Source organism: Homarus americanus, unplaced genomic scaffold (assembly GCF_018991925.1).
Source record: "Homarus americanus isolate GMGI-L3 unplaced genomic scaffold, GMGI_Hamer_2.0 scaffold14072, whole genome shotgun sequence".
Classification (NCBI taxonomy): domain Eukaryota; kingdom Metazoa; phylum Arthropoda; class Malacostraca; order Decapoda; family Nephropidae; genus Homarus; species Homarus americanus.
In genome coordinates, this window is record NW_024754528.1 from 690,310 (window position 1) to 706,676 (window position 16,367).

Consider the following 16,367-nt stretch of genomic DNA (forward strand, 5'->3'; position numbering starts at 1 on the left):
TGAGAGTTGCCTAGCATAAAAGTGTTAACCATAAATGGGAGACTGGTATTGAAATCACTCCTCAAGGTGGCAGGGGTCATGAGTGGTCAGTGGGAACTTAATAAGAAATAGAAAATTGATCTGAGTCAAGGATGATGAACACTAGTCTTGGCATTGTTGAAACTGATATGGTAGTCATGATGCTATTGTCATCTACTGTATTTTAGGGCAATTGATGTACCAAAAGTCCTCTCATTTGTGGTCAAAAGTGCTGGGGGGGGGGAGGGGAGGGAAAGGTATGAGTATTAACAGAAGAACCATGTGGGACTTACATTGTGTTCCTGATTTCAGGATCAATCTTTTTTTCTTTTTCTTACGAGTTTTGAATATTGGTGATGTGTAGGATTTTCTGTATTGTATGTCATCAAAAGAGGAAGGTAACTTTTTCCATTCTTTCTTCCACAGAGAGTTATCAGTTGAGGCATAACAACCACCTGACCATTGTCCTCGAGGCATTGGCCAGAGACGAGTCATTCATGGATGTCACACTAACAGCTCAGGGCCGCTCTCTCAAAGCTCATAAGGTACAGTCTACTACTGAATTTTTGTGTCAATATACAGTATAACTAAACTATATTCAGCTATTATACCTCTTCTCTTCACACATACTGTTTAGATTTTCCTAAGAGTAGCCTTTTTAATCTTGTGCAAGATGGGTGTTACCCTTTAAGATACAAGTGTCATGTTTTACCCATCATTCAAACATCACCTGTAGTCAGAAAAGGACATAAAAGATCTCCAGGAGACAAACTACACTTGGCAACACAATTGTCCTGATTAATCTTACTGTTTATACAATCATTCAGCTCACTTTTTATTGTTTGTCTGTTTAACAAACTTACAAAAGAGAAATATAGCAGGTAGTAAGTCTTGTTTTGCATTGTGTATGCTAAGTTTTATGGACCAAGTACAGCCTTATGTTTTTATAAAATAAAATTGTTCAAACAATCATCAGGTAATTACTTGTATTGAAAGTTTTGTTTCTGTTAGGATCACTGTTCCATTAAGCTGTCAGTAAACTGGATTAATTTTGTATCCACTGTACACAACAGTGACCTTCAGAACAGTTTGTAACTCAGACTTTTTTAAAATTGTGTAATTAAAGAGTTTTCTTGTTTGTGAACATTTTGATAGTTAGTAGTAGATGTGAGAATCTACGTTACCCCTACAGTCATACATCAAGTTCAGATACTGTATTGTACCTGGAACTTAAAGACTTATTCTGGGAAAGTCTTATTTACTACCTGTGTTTTTTTAATTGCATTGGAGTAAAATTACAGTATTAGAAAACTATGTTCATTCACATTTTACATTTCAGTCTGTACTGTCAGCTGTAAGTCCATATTTCCGAGGTGTACTGAGAGACAATCCGTGTCAGCATCCAATCATTATCATGCCTCGAGATGTGCGCTTTGAAGAACTTTTCAGCATTGTTAATTACATATACAAGTAAGTCTCTCTGATTGTTGCTCCATCAACACACACACTACTACTTTGCTGTCACTCGGAATTGAGTATGACGATCATCCAGCTATGGTAAAATTATGTGTGTTATTAAGGATGTCACCTTCATTGGTGAGTTCTTAGGTGACCTGACATTGCATCAGAGGTCAGCAATATGAGACCACCCTACCTCCACCTGACATTGCATCAGAGGTCAGTAATATGAGACCACCCTACCTCCACCTGACATTGCATCAGAGGTCAGTAATATGAGACCACCCTACCTCCACCTGACATTGATTCAGGCCAAGTCAATTACATGAGACCCACTAAACCCCCCACAGCTCCATGGAAGTGGAAAATACCAGTCTTTGCTGTAACACACAGCTTCATTCACGCCAGTATCATAAATATTTTTAGTTTTTAAATATATTTTTTAACCAAATTTTTAGATAAACTATTCTGGATTATTCTAGTAAAGAAATTGAGTCTCTTACTCAATTAGAACTGCTTTGACAGACTGGTAGTATAGACTCACAAAAAACATTCTGGGGAAGTGGGCTAGTTTCTGTCTGTGTAAGATGCGTAGTATAGACACTCGGAAACTTTTCCCAGTAACCGGAAAAGATTCTGGGGATAAGGAATTTTCCTGGTTTGAGAAAGTCGTCAAGTTACCTGGAAATCTCATCCCCAGAAGTGCTCTGCACCAATTGTTCCGGCTAATGGGGATATCACAGTAATCAGTGTGTAAGTCTTGAAGTTGTATCTCCAAGGTGCTAACTTGTGACTGGGACCTAATTACATACCAAATAAATTTGATAAATAGTTAATGCTTCACCTTCATACCAGAGTCATGATAAGAGGATGCCTTAAGAGGGAGAAGACTGGAGTGTAACATGTAGTACTCTACTCTGAGTTCATTTGTTGATATTAGTTACAGTCTACTAACCAACAACCACAAGTACTAGTACTGTTCCTCCTCTGACCTTATACACCACCAAGTCTCTCTTTTTGTGTGTGTGAGAATAGACAATTTATAGGGAGTTCTATGGCCAGTATAGTCTTAGGTATTTATCGTAGAATCCCAGTATGTATCTGGGTAACCTGATGATTCAACTAACCAACACCAAAATGAAATGCAGTGTAATAATAATAAGAATAAAATGTTTCTCCAAAATCAGCGATATCCTTTCCACGCTAACCTGGCCCATAAGCCACACCCTTCTTCTGTACTACTAGCTGATTAGTTAATATAAAATTCAAACTAAATGTGTTTGTTCACAATTGGTAAGCAGACCTGTTATTATAAAAAATAATGTTAAATATATGAACTATTAAATGCAAATGATTTCAAGGCATTAGCACTTCTGAGAGGATGCTAGAAAATTTTAAATATTTATCATAAAAGGTTGATATACATACGTGCTTACATACGCACAGTCTGGGGGGAGGTAAAATGCTCAGGGGAACCGGTCAGCTATGTGTAACTATAGACAAGGGGTGTGGCTTACGGGGCTGGTTTCCGTGGAATTACTATAGAATTGTTAGTTTGAATACTGCTCACAATGAGGATGAGCTGCCATATTTATTGCTATGATAAACCAAAAAATTGATACATAGCATATCTTAAAAAATACAAAACCCATTTTTTTTACAAAAAAAAATAGCTCCTTCCACACTCGAGCCATCCTCTAGGTGATGCAACACAGTTCCAAGCCAGGCATTCACCGAGCTGACTCACAGAAATGTGGCTGCCATGATGAGAAAAAATTATCTGATTAATTAACTTACAGCAGACAAGATAAAGCCTGAGCAGTGCTGAGAGCAAATAGTACACAACCTTAATGGTGACATTTTCCCGGCTTGTGTGGGTTAGCTGTGGTTACCTGATGGCAGCTCTCCATCCTGCATGGTCTCTTGCATTCTCTCTTTTCAGTTCTTAATTCTAATCTCATTTTTAATAACCTCTCCTCCCATCCACATTAGACTCATGCACCCCTTTGGCCCAATTGCTCTCACCCATTCTCTCCACATACCAAACTTTCTCAACCTGCCTCTGCACAGATCTTTGCTAATACTAATCCCAATACCCAGCTCTGAACAGGACCTCCTGTCTTTCAGTGTCACATTACACATCCATCTCACCATTTTAATTTCAGCTCACTCAAGCCTACTCATGTCATCCTCTTTAACTACCTATGTTTGACTGCCAAACACCATCATACTTCTCACACCAGCTGCTTCTGTTCTTCCTTTCACATGCTGGGAGGATTCTCTTGCCATCAATAAAGGCAGCAGCTCCCTAAACTTCCTCCAGCACTGATCACATCGTCCAGGTAACAGAACTCATTGAAACAGCCAAGGAACATACCCCTATGTTGAGTTTCTCCAGATTTTATTTTATTTGTTGTATCCATTTACTTCCAACTGTGGCAACACATGCATTTAATATCACATACAAAGATGAAGAAATGGAAAATGGATTGTGATACAGTATTCTGTTTTATAACCTAGTCAAGACAGAGCAAATATGTGTGCTCAGCAAGTTAACCCCTTCTCAATCCTAGCCATGGTTGGAAATTTCAACTATTCGTGGTCTTTTGATGCAAATAGCGTAATTCAAAATCTCACTCCCAATAGTGATGCATCTGCCAGCCCAAGAGGCTAGTGGGAGGAGCTTAGGTGGTTGCCAGGGACCATTGTTACACGGACAAGGGAGTTCCTGGGTTTGTTCGTCCGTTGTTCTCCATGTTGAGCCGGACGCTCTCGTATGTCTCCATTTTCGTAGCAATTTACTGAAAAAAAAATGAAAGTGAAGAAAAACAAGTGCCATTAGTGGCCAGAATTGTTAGTGTATGTGTGGATAATATAGTGATAGAGCCTGTGCTTTTATTTTCACTACAGTGGAAGGTGAAAAGCAACATGATGCTTCCCCATTTGGGCACAAATCACAAGCAAAATGTTCTCAAAGATGTAGGGGCAGGAACTACTTTGGGCTTCAATTGTAGGTCTTCTGGAAATAAAGTTTGGATGGCCGAGGAACTTCTCCCAAATTCCACTATGTTATGATGGGATCCCCAGTCATAGTCTTGCCAAGGAATGTATCCCCTATGATTAGAGAAGGCAACCTGTACACATAATTATGAACACACTTTATTGCATAAACTGACTTGCATAGAGAAACACATAACATTTGAAAGTTAAGTAGCTTGCAGATTTTTTACACAACTTGCTTAATTAATTAGAGACTTCAGTGGTTCATAGTTTCTGATATGCTGGAATTGTCAAAATGAAATTTTTGAATCAAGCAATGACAGAATTGTTTGAAAATGTATTTAATGTAATTTCGATATTTATTATAATTTTTAGGGGTGAAATGACAGTAGCAGCTGAGGATCTAACTTCACTTCTCAAGACAGCAGAGATTCTACAAGTCTCAGGCTTGGCACCATCAGATTCCTCAGCGACTGTAAATCCTCACACTGAGTCCTCAACGGCTGGCAATGCTCGGTCTTCATCTGCCTCCTCTTCATCCTCCTCTTCCAATCTTCCATCAGTATCCAAGACATCAAGAATGGTTAAAACATCAACTCAGCAAACCACAACTCCACCAGCAAGACCCAAATCAAGAGACAGCATGATTAATCCCACAGACTTCATGGATGTTGACATGACCTGTGTAAAAGAGGTAGGTGAATTTGAAACTTTCCAGATGATGTTTACTTTGCCATGTCCAGTTTACTGTGTCTCTATTGTACTAAAATTAATTGTCCTTACTGTTTATTACCGAAATGTATTGTTATTATATATTGTCATGTCTTACATGATTTACAGCTGTGATATGATTGAGACCAATGACTGACTTTCCTGATAAACTTATAGCATTTATTACTTGGTACCAGTTCAGTGCAACCCTTGAATATGCTTACCAATATTGTTAGGTTTGCCCTATACAGGGGCCCACAAGTTTGTGGATTTTTATTTTGCAGTCCTCTATTATTTGTGGATGACACCCTGGATGTACCCAAGAATGTCTGTGGGTAGTTTTTAAAGTTGCAGGCATTTTAGCGGCCGGGACAGGGATAAAACACAGAGATTGCTTCTGTCTTTAATAATGATTATTACTGTGGCATGCAAACTTAATTAGTTCTGTCTTTACAGACTCTGGTAGTTTAGACCCGAAGAAAACATTCCCAGCACCCAGAAAAGTTCTGGGGAAGTGGGCTAGTGTCTGTGTGTGCAAGATGTCCAGTTTAGACTCTCGGAATCTTTTCTCAGTAACCGGAAAAAATTCCGGGGAAAAGGAATTTTTCCGGGTTTGAGAAAATAGTCTGGTTAGCCAGATATCTCTCATCCCCGGAAGTGCTCTGCACCAATTATTCTGGCTGATGGGGATATCACTGTACTTGTTGCTTTATAATGACCTCTAATTAATGGAAAATTTCAGCTACGGTATCTGTTGGGTTTTTCAGTGGGGCAGAGAAACATAAGCAGCAGTCTCCTTTATTGTGTGATAACCAGACAGCAACTGTCTCCTGAGTCTGGTGACGCCTGGTACTCACTGCAGCCAGCGACCCTGGGAAAATATCTTGTATTCTAAAATAACCTGCTACACACAAATTGCCTACACACTGTATGATTGTCTGTCAAAGAAAATTGCATGAGAGCAAAGTCAAGTAACCTGACAGCTGTGTTCAGAGTTGAAAGACTTTTTGTTGATAAAAGTAACTTAGCTTACCTGTTCATTTCCACAAATCCTACTATGCCATTTATAATTTAATTGCATTGGTTCCAAATTAATGCAAGAACTCAATACAGACAATACATGTTGACTTATAAAATCATAAAGTTTGACACCCCAAAACATTTGGATCATCTTCAATCACTTCTGATAGCTGTTTCAGGGCCCTACCTAGTGGTTTATCTGAATGTTCACTTGTGGCTGGACTCAGCTTTGACTTTCAAGAAGCAGCTTTATTTTGAAACTACTATATGATCTGTGGTGATGTATTCAAAGAGACAGACAGTGCTTTCTTAAACTAACTGTTAATGTTATAGTTGTATTGCTCTGTCTTTCTTGTTGGTCTCTTAAGTATCTATATAGTACTGTACTGTATGTTTAGCATTAGGGATTTTCCCTTTAAAAAAGAAATACTTTTGAGGAATAGATATGAGCTATAACTATTCAATCCTCCTCATTATAATTATTTTTGTTACAGGAAGTTCAGAGTGCAGATGAAGAGGAAAGTGAAGAGCAAGTCACAAAAGAGTCTTCTTCCCAGCCTCCAGGAGGTGGAATGAAAGGAGATCAGACTTTGCAACACAGCTTAACAACATTTTCACCTTCTTTTGACCCAGACCTTGAACAACCAACAGCTTCCACAAGTTCATCTCAAGATATTAGTCCTACCACACTTCCTATAAAATCTGATCCAGAAACTGAAATAAATCCCTTGGGTACTGTTGGCACAGAAGACCCACATCCATTTATGTGCCCACACTGTCAGGAGCACCACAGAGATATGGACACTATGATCACCCACTTGAGAGTGAGGCATCCCACCAAACCCAGTTTTACTTGTGGATGTGGTCGTGTATATACTCGACAAATGCTTCACCAGGCACATGCAAGGATGTGTTCTAGTTTGTCTTAAATTTTAGAGTTCAGTATGAAACTAGAAGGGTGTTATTTAAAGTGTCTAGTAAGACTCAGTTGTGGAATCCAATTTTTGTAAAAATCTTTGATATGACAAGCTCACTCCTTGTTCATATATATTTCTTTACAGTGCAATCACAAGCAAAGCTGAAATGCATAAGATATGGCTTTTAAGTGACATTACACCTGGCAGATATTGTGTTGTATATCATACAAGTAGACCATAACAAGACTGAATTGATAGTAATCCCGAGTAACTCCCATCAAGGTGAAAGTATGTAATTGATTTTTTTTTAAGATATTAAAAGAAGTATAAGCAGTATACATTACTATCAGCAGAGCAACTTGTAACTATGCTTATAATACAGTATTCAAAGTAACTAATAGCCTTATGCTTGGCTTTGGCAAAGCAAGTGTAGCCAGACAAGTCTACAGGTAGAAAACTCAGGTTCCCACAACCCAGATATTGTTGACTGGAACTAATTTGAACATTGTTTTACTTCACTACAGTATTGCAACTCGATTTTTTACTGAAAAATGAGTATAGATGAAGATTGTTCCTGATCCCCATATAACTTTGCTATAAAGCATCACTTACTGGGTTGACCCCTCCAGTAAAGTGAGCAATAAAAGCAGACATCTCTTCTTTTTTGTCCTTTTTGGAACTGGAGGGTGTAGTATTACAGGTACAGTTCTGGATGTTTTACCACATTGCATGGGTTTGTTTATTGATCTTGTTTCAAATTGGTTGGCAAGTTGATTACAAAACCTTCTCAACCCTGCATTATGCCTATACATCATGGTGTGTAACTCAGCTCTCCCACTATTGTTTTGATCTAGATGTCTGATGATTCAGATTAGAATTTTGGAAAACTTTCATTTTATCTGTCAGTTGGGAGGACATATCCTCTCAGGGGTTTATTTTGTGCTCCTTTGCCTTCAATTTAGAATTTCAGGGAATCTGACTGCTGACATTATCTGGATTGGATTATTCAATGAGGAGTAATCATTTTCCTCATTGTCTGTTCCCGTTTTAATGGGAAATCTTCACTTTTGACTTACTTTAAAGTCCATTATCCTAGTTAACAAAACAGAAGGGACTGAATCCCATTATTGCTTATACAGTCATTTCTGCTACAACGCGTGTTTTGTCAATGTGAATTGGCTATAACGCAATTGATGACTAGAAGAACGATATTTGTAAAACGCGAACGTGTGTTGGCTGTAACGCGATTCCACTCGAACGTTTTAAGTGTACTGTCGCTTGGCGCGGGGTTATGCAGTGTTTACAGTTCACGTTCGACATCACATGTTCAATTGATTCGTGTATTTTGTTTGTGAAGTGTTATTTGATAGGGACTCTATAAATTTCAAACCTTTTTTTGCAAATTTAGCTGTTCCCATAAATACTGTATGAAAAAAAAAATAATAATAATGTTTCGCAGTGCGTACTAATAGCGTTTTACACCAGCGCTCTCTGTTTCCATCACACGATCAGTTGAAACACGTGGGTTGTTTTGAAGCGTCCTCAGAGAGTTTTGCTTACTATTTCTCCAATTTTGTGGTATTAACTGTGAATATGGAAAAGAAGAATATCTCCAAGAAGCGTTCTGGTGATCGCACTCCCAGTGGTGATCGTAAAAGAAAGGCTATAACACATGAAGAGAAGCTTGATGTTATCAACCTCAAAATCACCCTTCTCCCCCATCAAGTTATATTCATATTTTTTCAAGGTAAAGTGTTACATTTACTGTATGATTTCATTATTAGGTATGAATGTAACATTTATTTAGACTGTGCTATCCTTTTGTTAGGCTAACTACTAAATTTTTTACAATTTCGAGTAATCTGCACCTAACCCTATTTTCTCCATAAGCCCTGTTATTTCTATTGCACGAATTTTTACAACGCGAGGTTTTACTAGAACACAACTATCACGTTGTAGCAGAACTGACTGTATTGGAAGGACTCTATGAATAATGTATTTCACATTTTCAGATGAAATGCCTAAGTTAGCTTTATGTGCATCCAGGTTGTGAGTGGATGACCCGCATCTGTGTCAGTCAAGAATCCCCCTTTATTTTTTTTTATTGATCTACACTAAATTTAGTTGTTCATATGAATAGCACATTTTCCTGCAACAGATTTTCTTGTGTTTTGGTTACAGAATTCCCTTCTCATATTGGATTTTAGGCAAGTTGCCCAATAAACTTCATGTTTGACAAAAGGAATGTGGTTTTAGGACAGTAGTTGATATTTCCATGTTAAGTTTTGTTTTGTGTGTGGGGAGAATTGTTTACATTCTTGATGATTGTTTTCTACCCCTTAGGTCACCAAGTTTATACAGGTCCTAGGAATGCATCCTGATGTGATTTTTATTTTTTTTTTATTTTTTTTATTTTTTTTTTACTCCAATACAAAGTAGTGGTTTCAGAGCAGAGTTCCTCATACTTTTGACTGGGCCTTTGGCCAGATAAATACTTCAATAAAAACCTCAAGAAAGATTATGTGACTGACATAATACATTGCCATCATGTAGCAAATCTTAGCTGAAGTTATGTTTGGATAGGAACAGATTCAGTATGTTCACCAGACTTTCTCTTGTTCTTCATGGCCTTGTGCAGCAGAGCCTCTGTATGTGAGGTGGGAAAGGCTTTCCTTCCAGATTTTGTCCTTCATTGGCGTATGTTGGGGCACTTAAGAGAACTCCTCTCCACATAAAGATGGTGCCCAAACCTTTCTAGGGTTTCATACTGTGTAAGTTTGATTAATTTCCATGTTTCTAGGTCTTCAATTCTGAGGAGTATATCACGGACAGTGTAAGAGCATTATTGAAAGCTTATTGTGGCAGCTCATATAAACATTTTCCATGGTTAGTGGTTCTGATTTTAAGCGGCCCTCGCGTGGTCAATATTTATTGACAATATTTTAATTATTGTTAGAATCATCCTCTAAAGCAGCCCTCATACGATTAATTTTATTGTCAATATTTGAATATTGTCAATAAATATTGACTGTGTGAGGGCCACTTTAGAGCAAGGCTTTGGGGCTCTGATTTGCACTCCTTGGATGTATCCAAGTTACATTGATCATAGGCTCCTCTGAGCATGCAGAAAAGAGACTTAGTTTCTGTGTGGTTATTTATGCATATGGGATTATTATCATAGTTACTCTGATTTTTGCTGTGGTGGATATTTTCTTCTTTCTTGGACCTTCTGTCATTTATGACTATGTAATGTATAAATTACTGGGGCAATACTGCCAGGGCAGAGACTTTATCTGGAAAAGGATGAGTACCAGTACATCTGATGAGGATGGGATCTTGGGGCCTTCCTATGTTTTGTATTTCATGGACTTCACCATTTGTAATTGGACCTGTTTTCAATGTCGACTCTCGCCGGTTAATGAGGTAGTTGTTCTTACTCCTTTTCATTAGCCTTAATATAAACAGTGTTGGTGTCCTGGGAACCATTAGTTTTCAACCCATATGCTTGCCATATACTTAAGTAGTCAGTGCCAGGCATCTGGCTGTGGAATGGAAATTCAGGATCAGTCTCTTAATTTTCTTAAATTTACATGAATTCCTTATGGTTTTAAATTTTTTATTTATATTTATATTTTTTTTTCTAGCAACGAATAAGGAATTACTGTACTTACCATCTTTATATTGAAGTAAAACAAAGTTTAGGATGATGATAAACAAGAATGACAGTGAGTAACCTGTGTACATTGTATATAAATATTTGGTAATGTTTACAGTATTTACATTATATTTTGGAAGTACTTGTTCATACAAACACATTTTCTTTATGATTTTTTCCACATTATATTTTTACCTGAGGTTGTCTTCTTTTAAATTAAGATATTGTGTGGAGTATAAGAATTTATAAATGTACAAACTAAAATAAAACCAAAGTTGATTAGAGTTTTATTATTAACCCCCTTATGTACAGGGTCATCTCTGTACTGAATAAAATCAAATATTAAAAGATATACAGCACTGTGTTTTATGTTTGTGATCTTTGTTAGCAACAAATGGATCCAAACCAAATTTATCCATCTACACTATCTCTTGACAACCAATTGCTTTCACATCTTGACAGTTTTGTGTTAAGCATTCTTCAGTTCTGTTGTAGACATTTTCAGATTACAGTATTAGACCAATAGTCCTAGTACTGTAGACGACATGCAGAGTGATGATAGTAATGGTGGTACTGATGATAATTTTGACTTAGGGTGGTGGGGACTGGTTAGAGGTGGTGCTTGAATGCACTAGGAATTCCAATACATGTAATACTTACAGGTATTTTTGAGGCTGCTAAAAATTCAACTTATCCCTTGTTTAGCGATAATTTCGCTAAACGTTAGGTTTTCAGGAATGCAACCCCACCGTTAAATGTGTGATACCTATAGCGACTTGGGAAGCAGTTGAGATAACAGCAAGGCACTGATACCTATATAAGGCTTTTCAATGATGATCTATTCATTGAACACTTTAAAAAGTATGTACAATACCAGCATTGTGTCTAGGATGATTGTTGGTACCCTTGTCATACTGAAGAAGTGATGGATAAGACACGTCATTTTAATTCATGAATCAATCGAGTAGAAATACCTGTACTATAGGAGTGTTGAAGCAGTCATGCCCATTGGGTGTAGAGCAGACTGGAGAACAGTAAAGTTCATCTTTTCTGTATGTCATGCCTTCTGACAAATAGTGTTGCAACTACAGGAGGTGTAGGTGTTTCTCTTTAAAGACACAATGGAATGCTAAATTGTCAATGTTTTATGGTAGTTTTGTTGACTCCATCATATCATAGAGGTTAGTACATTGACAGTTATCAGGTTTACTTTCTTTTTCTTTGTGGTGTGTATAACAGGGACAGTCACATCCAGAGAAAGTGTGGAACAACTCCAGGTGTTTTACTACACCATCCCCAAATTTTACTTGCAATATTGAGCACACTGGGACGAAATGAGAAACTGCATCCCATGCACAAATTATCTGCAACAGACTTATCTGCTAGACTGACCAATATGACCAGGATGTCATTATCTGTGCCGGTTAATATGACAGGTCTTACATTTACTGCAATTAAATGGGTGTACCCTCTCTGTCTGGTGAGTTTTGATGTTTTATTGATCTAACTTGTTTTTAATGATTGTGATGAACCATGTTTTGTTGCACAAATTGGAGAGATGTTTGGCTTGCTCGACAGTTGAAATCATACGTGTACCAAATAACACCTCCTGGGTCATAGCTTTGTTAAAGCGATGGTGGTGCTTAGTGGCCTTAGATGAAGATGCTGTCGGCACATAGCCATCAAAGATGTAGCTGTCAATAAGTTGTTGATTGTGTTAGCCACTTGATACAGTAAAGTAAGTGAATGCTATCTGTAATAAAGTCCAGGTTCAGGTCCTTGCTGACATCCACCTCTTTCACATTTTGTGTCAGCAAGACAGGCAATTTACTATTTGTGTCCTTTCTGAGGAGTGCTATCTGGTCTCGGCAGCTGATCCCTTGAACTGAGCAAACTCCAAAATATATGAAGCTTGCATATTGTGGTGGGGTGTTTAAACACTGGAACTTAGAAAAATTGGAACTAGATTAAGTCTAAATACTATTTTACAATGCTGATAACTTTTTCACTCCACTCTTTTTAACATAAGTATATAATTATATAATATTGCATATTATCACAAATATTTATTAAGCAAAGGATGGGTGGAATATAAATAAATATTACCATAATCTCTTTGTTGGAAAACAACAAAATTGTGACGTGGTCGCTGAGTAAAACTAGCTGACCAAGGCCCTTCACCCTGATCCTTGCATATTTCACTTTTATCCTTAATATATTCCATTCTTTAAAGTATCAATGTGACCTGAGCAGCAATAAGCACCCAGGGCACTGCACCTGTTCCATGAATTCGTAACCATAAAGAAACAGCTGTAAGACAAAAGTTAGTTAAAAAGGCAGCTTAAAATTATGGTGGTATAAATAATAAATACAGTAGTACCCCGCTTAACGCGGTCAATTGAACCCACAGGGTACCGCGTTAAGTGAAAACCGCGTTAAGTGAACAACAGAACATATGGGATTAATTCCAATAGAGACTGGCCCGACCCCCAAACTCCACTTTTTGACGACACACAACTATGTTGTAGTAAAAATTTTATCTTAACTTTATGATGGTATGCACACACAATTAATAATTAAGAGAAATATCAATAATATTAGGTTTTTAACACTTGCATTAGTAGAAAAGATGGCTGGGCACACGGGGATGGGGGGTTGGTTCCGAGGCAGAGGGCAGATTATTGGCCCTCACCTGTATCACTTGTATCAATTGTATCACTATCCACCACAGAGGCTTGCAGGGCCTCTTTGTCAAACCCCTCAAAGGCCATATAAGTCCATATCCTCACTATAATTATCACTATCACTGACTTGGGCCTTATTAAAACTAATTGATTTAAAATGTACCAAAATAAACTTCACATAAGAAAGTAAACACCATCATTAACATTTCAATACAATAATAAACAATATCTTCCTTTCACTCCTATAATATACCTTACTTTAATACATATTATACATATTAATGTATAGTCAATAATATCCTAAACTATAGCTCTTTGTCTTTATTTCACTTAACCTATTAAATATACATAGTAAGTGTAGGTAACATCCTATTGAATATGTATAGTGAGGGTAGGTAATACATCTAGCAAACCAAAGCAATTACACTAAAGATAATTATCTAAGCTAAGACAATGTTAACTTATTATCACTGGGATCCTAGCCTAGCCTAGCCTAGCCTAGCCTAACCTAACCTAACCCTAAACTATAACTGCATGTAGTGGGAGCCACATAGTTATCTGTTGGTCCTTAGACAATGTAAAAAAATATCCTTGTTTAAGGTGAGTTAGATTTTTTACGTTATAATTGTGACAGACGGTCTTATGTGCTGTGTGTGTGTGAACAACTTTAATGTACCAGACACTGGCAGTCCAGGACATCACTTCTCTAATCATAGTATTTATTGGTCAGATAATTACAAGAGAAGTTGACCCCGTGAAGTCCAGGTGTGGAACTGGTTGATTGCACACGTGGGACGTAGGGGTTCCTCTTCAAAGTTGGTGAAAGGCTGTAACACCTTAAAGTATGGGTGTATTCTGAGCATATGTGTGAAGCATGTTACGGATGCTGGTGGTACAATGTGATTACAATAGCCAAGTCCAGGTGTGCAATCAACGTTCCTCATTGTTGATTGCACACGTGGGACGTAAGAGTTCCTCTCCAAAAATTTGTGAAAGGCTGTGAGTACCTTAAAAGTACGTGTGCATTCTGAACCTATGTGTGAAGCATGTTACAGGTGTTGGTGGAGAAATACATTCATGACTCCTGAAACCTAGAGAGAGTAATGGAAAAAACAGCAGAACACTGACGGGTCATGAGTGATTTTCTCGGTTTCTTGTAAATGCCTGTCATTTTGCAGGTTAGTAGTTATAACATTTGGGTTCTAGGTAGTTAGGACAGTTAGGATTATATTATTTTGTGTGTCATCCCAGACGGACTATGAGTGATCCATGTTCTTGTGTGATATGACTAAATCGGGATTTCTATTCCTCAGTGATTGCTATAATTTTGTCGGATGCCCTTAAGGCATGTTCATCGGTGCAAGTAATATTTTTAATGTTTTATGTGCCACTAAGTGATCTAGAATGTACGAAGGAACTGCTTCAGATGAGGTCCTCGTTCTGGTGTCTGTTTTGCGAAGTAGATTATCATAGAAAACGGGAAATTTGTATCATAAAAAATGGGAAATATCTACTTTCCCGAAAAGTAGATAGATTTTCTACTTTTCGGGAAAGTAGATTATCGACTTTTCGGGGATGTAGATTTTCGAATTTTGGGGGAAATATTACGTAATTTTGCGAAGTAGATTATCATAGAAAACGGGAAATTTGTATCATAAAAAAGGGGAAATATCTACTTTCCGGGAAAGTTGGTTATTTACTTTCCCGTAGCAAGCAGATTTTTCACTTTTCTTAAAAGCAGATTATCGACTTTTCTCGTAAGCAGATTTTCGAATTTAGAAATATTACCAATTTTATGAAGCAGATTATCACAGAAAACGGGAAATTGCATCATAAAAATGGGAAATATCTACTTTCTGGGAAGATATCTACTTTCCCGAAAAGTAGATAGATTTTCTACTTTTCGGGAAAGTAGATTATCGACTTTTCGGGGAAGCAGATTTTCGAATTTGGGGGGAAATATTACCTAATTTTGCGAAGTAGATTATCATAGAAAACGGGAAATTTGTATCATAAAAAATGGGAAATATCTACTTTCCGGGAAAGTTGGTTATCTACTTTCCCGAAAGGTAGATAGATTTTCTACTTCGAAAGTAGATTATCGATCAGAAGGTACTGTTCTTGGGGGAAAATATTACCAATTTTGCGAAGTAGATTATCATAGAAAACGGAAATTTGCATCATAAAAATGTAAATTACTTTCCGAAAAGTTGGTTATCTACTTCTGTAAAAAGTAGATATATTTTCTACTTTTCGGGAAAGTAGATTATCGACTTTTCGGGGAAGTAGATTTTCGAATTTTGGGGGAAATATTACCTAATTTAGCGAAGTAGATTATCATAGAAAACGGGAAATTTGTATCATAAAAAACGGGAAATATCTACTTTCCGGGAAAGTTGGTTATCTACTTTCCTGAAAAGTAGACAGATTTTTCTACTTTTCGGGAAAGTAGATTATCGACTTTTCGGGAAGTAGATTTTCGAATTTTGGGGGAAATATTACCTAATTTTGCGAAGTAGATTATCATAGAAAACGGGAAATTTGTATCATAAAAAACGGGAAATATCTACTTTCCGGGAAAGTTGGTTATCTACTTTCCCGAAAAGTAGACAGATTTTCTACTTTTCGGGAAAGTAGATTATCGACTTTTCGGGAAGTAGATTTTCGAATTTTGGGGGAAATATTACCTAATTTTGCGAAGTAGATTATCACAGAAAACGGGAAATTTGTATCATAAAAAATCGGAAATATCTACTTTCCGGGAAAGTTGGTTATCTACTTTCCCGAAAAGTAGATAGATTTTCTACTTTTCGGGAAAGTAGATTATCGACTTTCGGGAAGTAGATTTTCGAATTTTGGGGGAAATATTACGTACCTTGCGAAGAGATTATCATAGAAAACGGG

General features: G+C 37.2%; 1 protein-coding gene across 5 annotated transcripts in view; it reads left to right on the forward strand.

The window, feature by feature from the left end:
- The window catches only part of LOC121855814 (zinc finger and BTB domain-containing protein 17-like), a 141,118-nt gene extending 132,889 nt beyond the window's left edge, over window positions 1–8,229 (forward strand). For all 5 annotated transcript variants that reach the window (XM_042350932.1, XM_042350927.1, XM_042350929.1 and 2 more), the window contains 4 exons: window positions 445–563; window positions 1,358–1,488; window positions 4,852–5,170; window positions 6,702–8,229. In XM_042350932.1, the coding sequence (XP_042206866.1) occupies window positions 445–563; window positions 1,358–1,488; window positions 4,852–5,170; window positions 6,702–7,136 (1,004 nt within the window). In that variant the 3' untranslated portion in view covers window positions 7,137–8,229. The remainder of the gene's footprint in view (window positions 1–444; window positions 564–1,357; window positions 1,489–4,851; window positions 5,171–6,701) is intronic.
- The last annotated feature ends 8,138 nt before the right edge of the window (window positions 8,230–16,367 follow it).